This window comes from Wasmannia auropunctata, unplaced genomic scaffold (genome assembly GCF_000956235.1).
Source record: "Wasmannia auropunctata unplaced genomic scaffold, wasmannia.A_1.0 LD336111.1, whole genome shotgun sequence".
Classification (NCBI taxonomy): Eukaryota; Metazoa; Arthropoda; class Insecta; order Hymenoptera; family Formicidae; genus Wasmannia; species Wasmannia auropunctata.
In genome coordinates this window covers 2667697-2679671 of record NW_012026779.1, presented here as the reverse complement: position 1 = coordinate 2679671, position 11975 = coordinate 2667697, and the positions used below count along the sequence as shown (strand labels likewise).

The window sequence follows — 11975 nt, the reverse complement described above, 5'->3', positions numbered from 1 at the left end:
CCCTCTTCCGCCAAGTTATCCTCGCGAGTCCTTGGTGTCAATTATTGATGGATAGATCCCACCCCATCACTTGCGTATCATTGAGGACCTGAAGAGCGCACACGCAGCCAACGTAGAGCTTCATTGTCTCCATGTTGCCATCGCCGTAAGACACCTCGATGTTTTTATACGTCTGTATGCAGCAGTAGGTGCCGGTACTCTGACAGCTGCTGCCGATGTGATTGCACCTCACGTGTTCCAGATCCTTCGGTACCCGGGAACCCCGGGTATCTGGTACTGACTCCACGGTGTAGTTGCAAATGGAGCTGTTCTGCGCCTCCTTCACCTCCAGCTCGAAGAGTTCGGCTTTTTCACCGGACGGCGTTTCCTCGGGTTGCCACCACAGTATCGAGTTCTTCTTGCTCTGGTAATTCACGATGTTCCCGCGTTTGTTGTGACGTTTTCTCCTGGCGACGAACCTCATTGAGAGCGCGTCAAAGTCTTCGTGCTTGCGCAGGGAGTTCTCTCTTCGTCGTAATGACTCGCGATCTCTCAAACCGTGTCCGTGCTGCCTATATCGACGGAGAAACGGTACTCGTTCCTCCGAATCCTCCAAATACTCCGAGGAACGATCCAGAACATGGGGATATTCGCGCCTTTCCATCTGTTCATAATAATCGCGATCATCCTCGAGGCGTCCCGATAAATGCCGTGGCAGTGATTCCTCGAAATTGTAATAATCCGAGTGAGTGTGATGTCCGTGTCGTCGTTTTAGACTCCGACCTTGAACGAGCGCTATGTTGACGATGACACAGGCAACAAGGGCAGGCAAGCAAAATCGGACGCTGAATATCGCCATTATGTCGATATAAGTCGATTATAAGTTCAAAATTTGCATGAAAGAATCCCTCGCGGAGATCTTTATCAATATGATCCCTTTATTGTTCTCCTTCTTCTTCTACAATTCGGAATCTCAGCTTCCTTTCCAGTGCACTAACCTTAGGATTTTTTTATATTTTTATTCTTGTTTCTTAATCACAGTGGAATAACTTTTCACTTAATTGTACATGGAGATAATAGGATCAAAAATCAAACCTAAATTTTTTATTCGATAGATGATTATTTCTTCCACTAAATTAATCCAACAGTCCAAATTGCAAGCGCTTTATTAGCAATTAAAATATCCTTCTCTGTAAATGATGTCGTCTTGTCTTGGATACTTTCCAAATAATTTTTCGTTTCCGCGATCGTAATGAAAATGATACGATCGAGCGATTGCAAAATCGATAACAGTGATTCAATAAGATTTTTTCAAGCTCTCGATTGATCAATTTTACCGTCGAAAATGGATTATCTTCCTAAGTTCTTTCACCAATTGAGCTTCCTTTGAAATTCGGCAAAACTGACGGTGCGTATCTCAGCAAGGCACTGGAAGACGTGAATACGCAGACGTAGTGTTTTCGAATCGAATTTTTTCAGGTTTGGCCGACCTTCAACGTATCTTTCGACCACGTGATGCAAGCCAAAAATATTTTGATAATATAGCTGCTTTTCGGCCTGGATGCCACGCAATTCTCTGTGATGATTCGCCAGTCGAAGTTTTGCCATGCGGTGCTGACCAGCGCAAGATACGCGAGAGTCTCGGTGGATTTTCTGGTTTCCCGGCGGATTCTCTCTCGGTGGCTCACTTAACACTTGACTTGTAAGACCGAGGGACAAGGCGATTGTCTCTCTTCGCCTCGGTTCGATCGTCTCGCTTAATGGTTTACTCAAAACTGAGCATTCCCTGATCCCCGAAGGATTTTTTATCCTACCCGCGAACGTGCACGTGGGTGGCGTTGCCCCACTTTGACGGGGGGCTTGCGCGTGCCGGTATACACGAAGACGTGACTAATCGTCCCCCCTCTCCTTTTGTCCGCAGCCCCCCTGAGCGCCGGGGCCGGGGCTGGGGGCCCCGAGAAGAGTTTCTTCGGTCACGCGGCGCGGCGGCTTCCTCTTCTTCGAGGATGCGCGCCCTCCTCTTTGACGTCACCGAGCTCCTCGTTCCCTCTCGATGAACCTGCCACCGCCGCTGCCGCCGCCGCCTCTGCTGCCGCCGACTATTCCCTTAAACATGGATTCAGTATCGCTAACCACCTCAGGCATTGACGTCACACCTCAGTGTAATGCCCACCTATAGCGGAAAGAGGAGAGACCGAGTGTCTCGTGCTTCGTGGAATCCCGTCCCCTCGGCGGTATCCTCAACGTACGACACCACGAGGATGATGATGACGACGATGACGATTACGCGCGAGACAAGAGCGCGCAAGGGGGGTTACTTCGAAAGTAGTAACGCAACGCCTTTCCCTTTTGACGTTTACGCGCGGCACAATTTTTCCGCGTTGACGCTCGCGCGCGCCTCTCAGATACCGCCGATCTGGCCGAGGTGCCGCACGACACATGCCAGTTACACGTACTGGCGATCAGTTCGAGGGAAAGGACTCCCGATTACCAACTACTGCCGACTCTTTCCTGAACTCGGAGCAGGATTTACCGATGAGACACCACGCGGAAGGTGTCAAGCACCGGCAATCGGACCAATCCGTTCCCGATTTCGCGGGTCCGTGATTTCCTTATCCGGATGAAGCTGCAATAAGGCTCCGTTATCCTCGCGCAGCTATCAATATTTTAGCGCGCTAAGAGCGCGGGCATGGGCTTATCGTCATCGTTGCGACGCAGCTGCCAAAAAATTAATAGTCGTCACCACCTTGCGAAAGGATTTAAAATGACATTTACACGCAAGCACGCGTGCCCCTTCCATCACTCTCCCTCTCTCGAATAATGCCATGCTGGCTGACTACACGTTCGCGTGAACCAGTTGAGGTGGAATCATTGGGCACTCTCGCGGGGACGTGCCTCCTTTTTTTTAGAAGGTTGGAGAACGTGCGTATCGTGAAAGTGCTTGGAATTTTTACTAACTCCTACCATTACCTACCGTATTTTTTTTTCGTTCAGCGTCATGTATGCGTGTGTATGCGCGCAAATATATATATATCTTCGAAATTCTAAAAATACACTAATTTATTTGTTATGCGTGTAATATTAAAATGAGATTTCCTAACGCGACATAAATGACATGGCTAAAGACATTTTTTTGACCTTCGAAAAAATATACATCCTCGAAATTATCAATTTCTATTTATTTCTGCAGTTATTAAATTTTTTTCATGAATTACTGGTACTATTTGATCGCTGTTTCTTTTTCTTTTATTTGTCACAATTTCTATTATTTTATTTTTTCCTATTCCAAATTGATGCATTAAAGTTATTAAATAAGAATACATTAATCCCCTTTTTCCATTTTTGGAATTTAGTTAGAACGCCAGATGGTACCAGGCTGTCGGAAAAACAAAGAGAGAAAGAAAAGTAAGGATAAAGCTGATCCCCGATTTCGCAGATTAGAAATTTAATATCTCAGAATAAATATTAACTTTTTCTAAATCCGTTCATTTTTTGCAAGATTGATGTAGAAATTTGTTCTCCAACACTATTTACGTTATGCTAATGTTGTTGTTGTTTAAACATATCTTCGAATTTTTTGGGGGAATTCTATTTGACCGCAAAAAAAAATTGATATATTCGTCGACGATGTTGCAAAAAATTACGTGGAGAAGATCCACGATGGAACCGGTTTTCTAAACGATTAAAAAAGATTTAATCTCCTATATGTACTGGCGAACAAATAAGACATGTATACAGGGTAATTTGGCTTTTTTGGATTCTACATTCTCATATGGGAACACATATCTACACATCTAAGTATTTTATTGTCATCAATTTAATCTGCTGCATTAATAACGCCCGTGCTATTTTTAAGTGTTTTGGATTTTGGGAAATGGGACATATATGTTTACGCACTTTGCACGTAAAACTTTTGATATTTACTTTTATTCTGCAAATATTCAATCTAAAAAGATTCGACAAAACAGATTTCAGATGTGTATATATAAACGGAAGAGATAAAATATCAGATCTGTAAATAACACACTTCAGAGGTAACTCCCTTTTTGTTTATCCAAATAAATCTCCCGACAGATCGTTTCTCGTTGGGAAGCTCGCGTGTGTGCCGAATTTAAGAACGGAACGCGTGGCGACCGTGCAAGCTCTCCTGATACACTCGTCCATCGGCAACTGCGGATGATACGCCTTGAAATATGCGAACGCACCCAAAAATGCGTCCCCGGCACCCTGTGTGTATCGCATACCGTTACACTTAGCTACCTGAGGCAATTCCATCTTAAATATATGCCAATCACTCGAGTGAATCACTAAGTGAATCAGCGCTTCCAGTCCAGACCGGAAATTGACCGGTTGTTCGCTCAAAAGATCGCGACCCGACGGAAATACGTCAAATACTTTCACCGCGCGTTTCAGCCGAGATAATAAACGTAGAGAAATCAATTTACAAGATTTGTATAAGCCGGAAGTACGGATCGTACGTGTGAAAGAATGAAAACAAAAGTTGCCGCGTTAAATCTAATAAAAACTTATAGGAAATGTCTCGGAATCATCGCGTAGCGTAATTAAGTAATTAAAAAAAAGTGTGCCTTCGAAAAAATAATTTCTTCAATTTCGTGGAATATAACGACTCAAAATATTCATCGCGGAATAAATCAAAACAGTCTTGCGACACTGTGTATGCAATACGTACGGTAGTATCTACAGGGTGGACCTCGGTAGTAAGAATCCGCGTGACGCATCTGTTCGTCTTCGACGCGTACGCAGCCCCGAGAGGTCCGAGGGTGATGATGATGGCGTTGCATCCCTTAGCCAGGAACTTATCCGTGACTTGCTGTATATTCGATGGATTCACAGATTGAACGCCCGTCATAATTTCCGCCTAGAAAAAGCGCGCAACGGGATCCCTTAAACGTCATAACGTGTGTATCTCATACGTCACAAACTAATTTAATTCTTCGGCTCTATATTTAGCGTATCGTATAAAAAAAAAGGAAAACCGCGTTATCGTGATCTTATCCGACCGCATGCTAATCATTTACGTACCTCCGTCTCGTTGACGCAGAAAATGTCGCACAGTCTGAGAATTTCCGGGTCAGGGTTCTCCAGCGCGGGCGCTCCGTTGACAATCGAGAGTCCTATATACCACGTTACGTTTATACGTAGAAATGTATCCGCAGCTCTCGGAAACCGCGATATCGCAAATCACCTTGCAAAACGACACATCCGATATTTATCCGAAAAATGCAAACCGCACTTACGTTTGCGAAGATAACATGTTTCGCGTAAACTTTGATACGGCGACTATACGCTAGATTGACACGCCTCGTCTTTTCAGGGGCTTGCGATAATTCGGCTTCGAAAGAGAAAGATATGCGTGTACGAATATTTCTGAATCGTGAAGAAAAAGAAAGGTGAGAAAACGAACCATGGCCCCGATGTAATTTCAACGCACGCAGCGTAGTTTCCAGCGGTACCTCGAACTGGCATAATAAAACGTTCGCGCTTTTGATCACGTCAACGGCGGAATCCACATATTCCGGAGTCAACGATTCGTTTGCGCCCAATACGATAACGATGCTGTTCTCACCTGCGAACGATATTCGAAATACGCCCTGATTACTTATATATATGTATACAGCGCGACGGAACCATCGGAATTATCTTAACGAGAAGCTTGGTTCTAATGCGTATTATTTATTTGGGATTCTCTTAAATTAATCATGGTTGACGTCGCTTTCCGTCGTGAATTGCAATTTCAAGGAAGCACTCGGGAAGATTCTATTTTAATTTTTAAGACAAACGTACCATTTTCAGCAACGATAATGTGAGCAATGCCGCTGTGCTTATCGCTTTGTATCTTCACACGAGACGCATCTATATTTTCTCTCTTGAAAATCTCTAAGTATTCCTGAGCAAACGTGTCAAACCCTAACTGCGATAAGAGATAAGAAATCGTAATGTGTCACATAAAGTTCATAAGAGAAGTCGTATAAACAGTATTACGTAAAAGATCAATATTAAAAGAAAAAAGCCAGACGCAGAAATAGCAAGTTGGTTTTGTCTAAAAAAAAAATAAATGCCTACTGAAGCAATAAGTGCTGTGGATCCACCGAGTTTAGCAGCCGTCACACATTGATTGGCGCCTTTGCCGCCGTAATTCTTTTCGAATTTAGTCCCGACTACCGTCTCGCCAGGTTTGGGCAATCGTGGGGAGTAACTAAAAGCGATAACATTCAAAAAAAGATATAATATCATACGGATTGTAACTATACTGTTCTGTAATCTGTCAAACGACTGAATCTGTAATCAGATTCAGTCGTTCGACAATTGATTTAGTACGGCGCAAACTCACACATACATTAGAGAAAGCATATATCTTTCTTTACGCAATTTTGTGATTATATTTATTATTGTACAATGCAATATTTATCGTAACTACAATACAATTGAAATATTAATAATCACATATTACAATAATCGATATATCATCCACGCGAGGTAGCGTCGACTTTTGTAACGTGTAGACTGTAGAAAAGGCTTCGTCTTTACTCACCAGGTAAAGTCAATCATGCATGAACCGACAACGACTATCTTTGGCGTCATACCGCACGGCTTTTAGTCTCTCTCTACGCCTTTACACACTGGTTTTCTCTCGCGAGTGATAAACTCTAGAGCGAGTTATTAAAACGAACGTTATTTTATTGAATACGATACTTGCAACGCAGCGATTTTGTTTCTAGGCAATCGCAGCGCAACAAACCGCAATTAAGCAGAACCGCACGGATAACCCGCCGTTATCATTGTTTGTCATTCGACAAGTTCATGAACCAATGAGTTCGGGAGATGTTATCGCCGTTATCGGTCGAAGGAATTATTTCTTCGCGCGCGACTCAACACATGTGTACCAGCGCGCACCGCGTGCGGAGCCTCGTGACGGTCGACGTTCGAGATTCCGAGAGAGGTCGAAATGAGGGAGGAATGTCGCAGACACGTGAATTAATTTAAACATTTAAAAAACCGTCGTTCTATCGCAGCGAGTCCGAAAGAAAAAGCGAGCGAGAGGAAAGAGACGTTATTTACAGCAGCGTTCGCCTTGACGGGGACAGGTTATCTCTCCTCTTTTTTTTACATCTATCATATATCAGAACGAATCTACACGTGTGCGGGAGACGCCTTCGATCGAAACCTCGCATCGACTTACATCGCTGAGTAGCGTTTTACGCGAAGATCGCTATAAATCTCTCGGCTCTCCCGTGACGGAAAAAACAACGGCGCCTAGCCTACGTGTGCACCCACGTACGCATGTTTTTGAACGTATTCGACTCACTCCGTGGCCATGCGTTATCCGGAACGATAGATGGGCGACCTCGAATTACGGCGGGTATCGCACCGGCAGTCGCCATATTGTCCAATGTACACATTAAAACGATACAGCGATATAGTGAGCAATTACTGAGTAATTATTTAATAACTACTTAGTAGTGATTACAATTCGACGCGCACAGTTGCACAATATTTGAAGAATTCCAGTCGTCGCATGCAGAGAAGCGTGAGCAAACGAAACTCGAGCAGTAGGCAATTCGACCAATCACAGGCCGAGAGTTTGAAAATCACGATCTCTACGTTATCGAGAATTGTGAGTGGTAGATTCGTTTAATTCTTGAATCTTATGTGTATACTCTGTGACTCATAGCTCTTAAAGCCTATCCAGACGAATTTTGTATAACTGCATATATGCATAAAGGAAATATTAAAAAATAAAAATAAAAACGTATTTTACGTGCGTCCGTACGATAGAAATACGACCGGATAATTTTTTTATGCAGCGAATTTGTCTGCAATAAACTCTTAGTCCCGAAACACAATAGGTGTTGTAAACCGTAAGAAATGGACCAATTGCAGTTGAATTTGAAGAGAATAATAGATTATGATTGGTCAATTTCTTACGGCTTAAGGCTTACTACATCTATTGTGTTTCGGGACTTAAGGTAGACATTCGAGCTGGCTTCCGCAGCATTCACTATCAACGCTATTATGTCATTATATTTTTATCGTTAATTAGACATAAAACAAGGACAAACCAGTTACAAAAAGCAATCAGCTGATAGGAGAGGAATGGCCACCTTGGCCATTAAGATATATTCATACGGATTTGTATAGCAGTGTGAACATCTCCGCGAAAACATCAACCAATCACACGTCCGAACATGTGTATTAATAATAATGGCGCGATCGACCGATTATTCGATCTTTGTGTAGCACGCCCGTTTACAAATTCGTCTGAATTGGCTTTCGTAAAATTTCTAACTTGGTCCGAAATTTTTAGTAATTCATTTTCGAACTGACTGACGCGTGCAGACAATTTCGTCGTACAAATATAAATTAATATTGGACTGATTTTTCTTTCTTCTTTTCAAGCAATATTATATATATATATATATAGCGTCAATCGCTCTTGATCGGTCGCAGAATTGAGCGTTTATTGTGACATCAATCGAAAATCTATAAATACCACGGCGTTATCAAAACTGCAGCTATGGGTAATTTGTTATTCGCAGGTTTGTGTCAAGCGGCTTCTCTTTTCAATTTTTATTTTGAAGAATCGGAAATCATTTATGCGCGCCGATATTATTGAATGATTTTAGTTTCGCGTAATTATCAAATTTACGTAATCGGCGATCATTGAGGTCAAAGAAAATCAAATGCCAAATTACAAATAGAAATTAAATTAAATATTCACGCGAATGCGCGTTTAACACCACTGCTCTCTCTCTCTCTCTCTCTCTCTCTCTTCTTCCTACCCCTTCTCTACTACAAAGAACCACACGATATAGAACGAAGAGGGAGTCACTTCTTTCACTCTCTCGTGCTGTATTCTATACGCTTTTTACGAAACTGCTATACAATTACTCGAACTTGTTCCAGGCCGTCCAAAAAAGCGACACAACATGACGAGCCCGGTCGTGATTGCAGCCACGGCTAAGCACACGGCAACGGTAGATATCAGGATACCCCCTTCGCGGATGTAAAGCGGCAGTTTTTGGTTATGTCATTCGCGGTGGTGTGATCCTAATTGATCATAAATGAATTACGTTTACGCGATGTACACATGAGGTAATCCCGTTGCGCCTCTCTCTTTCTTTCTCCTTCCTCGGCATGCAATCGTCGACGGATGCACCGCTGCTCCGTTTCGATTCCGACCGATTTTACAGTCGAGTTTTTTTTCACTAGTAATTCACGTCTTCCGCGAGGCACAGCAGGTCTTAAGGGAAACAGTCAAATGTTGCATGCAACTTCTCTGAGAAAGAAGTATATGTCACCGATCTATCACATCGTGTGAAGACCTCTTCACTTTCTTTCAATGTTTGACACTCGCTTTCGGTGGAGTTACACGCGACGTGACGTTGTCTCGAAACGCAGATTTTAAATCTAAATAAATATTTTTTAAAGAATATTTCCGAAAAAAAAATTAATACTCTCTTTCTCTACTAAGAAGCACTTATGTTTCAGTTAATATTTTTCCATGGCTTGGGCGATACAGGGTAAGATTACATTTATGACACACATGGATGCAGTTCGTAGCACACCTCCTGTTACAAAAACGACAGATCTTCTTAACATTTTATGTTACATGTTGTTTTTAGACATGGCTGGGCCAGTTCCATGGGCGCCGTGCGATCCCCTCATGTCAAAGTTATTTGTCCTACTGCGTATGTCAATATCTTTATAAATGTCCCACGATTGGAATTGAGTATTTTATAATATTATAATACGTGACTCTCTTTGATTGTTTCAGGCCCACGATGCCAGTAACGCTTAATGCAGGGTTCAGAATGCCTTCTTGGTAAGACAAACATAAGAATATATCTACCTTTAAGAATATTCAAAAATTTCCATTGAAAACGATTACGAGTTGGTATTCGCATCATTACTGATAGATCCTGATTCCAAATCTAGGTTTGATCTACGCACTCTGGACTCCAATGGCCCGGAGGATGAAGAGGGTATACGTAAGGCTGCCGAAATGGTGCACTCGTTAATAGCAGAGGAAGTTGCGGCTGGGATACCCACCAAGCACATCGTTCTCGGAGGATTTAGTCAAGGTGGCGCCCTAGCCATGTACAGTGCCCTTACATTCCCAGAGCCTTTAGCTGGCATCATAGCTCTATCCGCATGGCTTCCTTTACATCAAAAATTTCCAGCAGTACGTATTTCTTTTTGCATCACATACATAATCGTAGGATCATATAATTGTATCGAATAATATCGAATTATATCTCAGGAGGCTATAGGTAATAGGAACACACCACTGCTGCAATGTCACGGTGATTGCGATCCAATTGTGCCATATAGATGGGGTCAAATGACAGCATCGCTTATAAAACAGTTCATGACGCAGGCGGAATTCAAAACTTATCGAGGAATGATGCACACCTCTTCCGAAGAGGTAAGAAAGTACCATTTTTTTTAGGAAGACATTCGTCGAATCTTTTCTTACATTCAGAGAGAAATTATAAATGTTTGTCTTGTTTTTATTATTTTCACAGGAAATGCGCGATATAAAGAAATTCATCGAAAAGGTCCTGAAGCCGTAATAGATCAAATTGATATTTTATCGGCTACTTCAAGCATCTAACTGTTATATTGAAATATTTGAAATTAATGATTCCAATTTCGCGACTATTTAATTTTAGTAAATTATATGAATCTTAAAGGCGTTAAGTAGAAAATCGTTAAAAATCTTCCAAGATACTGAGATGCAGTGCTACATAGGAAAAATATACTTTCCAGAGGACTATATTTATTTACAATCTTCATAATTTATGCATTCATCTATGTATTCACACATTTCTTGATATTTTAATGTACCAAAGCATTCGTATAGCAATACTACGAATTCATCTATGCAGTCCTTAAAATCCTTTTAATAAGCAAAATTGGCATTCCTCGTTTTTTTTAAATATTTATAATATATATATAGATACACGTACCAAATATACATATTTTTATAGATATGTATATAAGTATGTATGTATCAAATTATACATACTACACTGATTTGTAAAGCAATTGGCAACATACATTATTTAAAGGTAGTAGGTGATTCATGTTTATTCATTTTTGCGGTTTGAATCTGCGACAATAGTAATTTACAAGTAAATTTAATCAGGTTTAAGATAATACTAAGTTATACTAGAGACGAGGAGCTTTCTGCATTAGCTCTTCTATCAACAACTTCCAATTCTTTCGCGCCTAAATTGCGTTTCGAAGAATACTTATTTGAATACAAACTAAACACGTCCATGAAACATTTAAGTATTTTGCGCATTTGAGCCAGCTACAAGCCTTTTACATTTCAAATTTCGACTATTTCACGCGATTTACGCCCGTGATACGTAACATGAAATGTTGCTGCTAATAAATCACTTTTGTAGTGAAATATTGTCTAGAAGACAGTGACACGGCCATGTAATCTGTGATTATGCATTGTATTATCAAAAATCCATCAGAGTCCATCATTTATTATACATATAGCATAGATCAGGATTTCCTAAACTCTCTTGCGGCGTGTGTTCCTGTATGGAATCTTAAGCAGATTCTTTAAGGAGAAACATTCTTACGGAATCATTCTTAATGTAGTCATACAATTTATAAACATTTGCAGCTTCGCGTGAAATAGATGCTTCATATTTTCGTTATCAATTGTCTCTATGTGAAAAAAAATAAATCTTTGAAAAATAAAAAAAGATTTGATCTTATATATATATATTTCAAGTTTGGGAAATCCTGTGATATTATACATATATCATAAAGTAGTATAGACATACGCAGTACTAAAATACATTGTAAAATTATATTAAAATGTATATAAAATTATATGACACTCGGCTAATTTTATTATTATTGAGTATTTTAACACACTCTATCTAGTAGACAAATAACAAGTGAAAAAAAATAAGCTACAATAAGCTCCAAATATTTTTCATGGGTTTTCT

The 11975-nt window shown here is 40.9% G+C and overlaps 2 protein-coding genes across 5 annotated transcripts in view; one reads left to right on the top strand and one right to left on the bottom strand.

Annotated features, from left to right (window-relative positions):
* LOC105449639 (ribokinase-like) overlaps positions 1-7340 on the bottom strand; it is a 29090-nt gene extending 21750 nt beyond the window's left edge. The window contains exons 1-8 of one of the 3 annotated variants that reach the window (XM_011688955.1): positions 7181-7340; positions 6533-6647; positions 6064-6196; positions 5785-5911; positions 5405-5566; positions 5023-5114; positions 4670-4858; positions 3885-4206 (exon numbers count right to left, since the gene is read on the bottom strand). In XM_011688955.1, the coding sequence (XP_011687257.1) occupies positions 4030-4206; positions 4670-4858; positions 5023-5114; positions 5405-5566; positions 5785-5911; positions 6064-6196; positions 6533-6582 (930 nt within the window). In that variant the 5' untranslated portion in view covers positions 6583-6647; positions 7181-7340 and the 3' untranslated portion in view covers positions 3885-4029. Of the gene's footprint in view, positions 1-3884; positions 4207-4669; positions 4859-5022; positions 5115-5404; positions 5567-5784; positions 5912-6063; positions 6197-6532; positions 7086-7180 lie in introns of those variants that run through there. The other 2 variants (XM_011688945.1, XR_974365.1) reach the window with 2 other exon arrangements.
* A 915-nt stretch (positions 7341-8255) lies between these two features.
* Positions 8256-11869, top strand: LOC105449626 (acyl-protein thioesterase 2). Of its 2 annotated transcripts, XM_011688925.1 has the most exons (8): positions 8256-8537; positions 8905-8975; positions 9490-9521; positions 9624-9689; positions 9776-9823; positions 9937-10183; positions 10262-10426; positions 10527-11869. In XM_011688925.1, the coding sequence occupies exons 1-8, from the start codon at positions 8516-8518 to the stop codon at positions 10572-10574; spliced, it is 699 nt and encodes a 232-aa protein (XP_011687227.1). In that variant the 5' UTR covers positions 8256-8515; the 3' UTR covers positions 10575-11869. The 2 variants fall into 2 exon arrangements, with proteins under 2 accessions (XP_011687227.1, XP_011687237.1); XM_011688935.1 differs by lacking the exons at positions 8256-8537; positions 8905-8975 and adding an exon at positions 8982-9093 and having other exon boundaries at positions 9211-9521.
* The last annotated feature ends 106 nt before the right edge of the window (positions 11870-11975 follow it).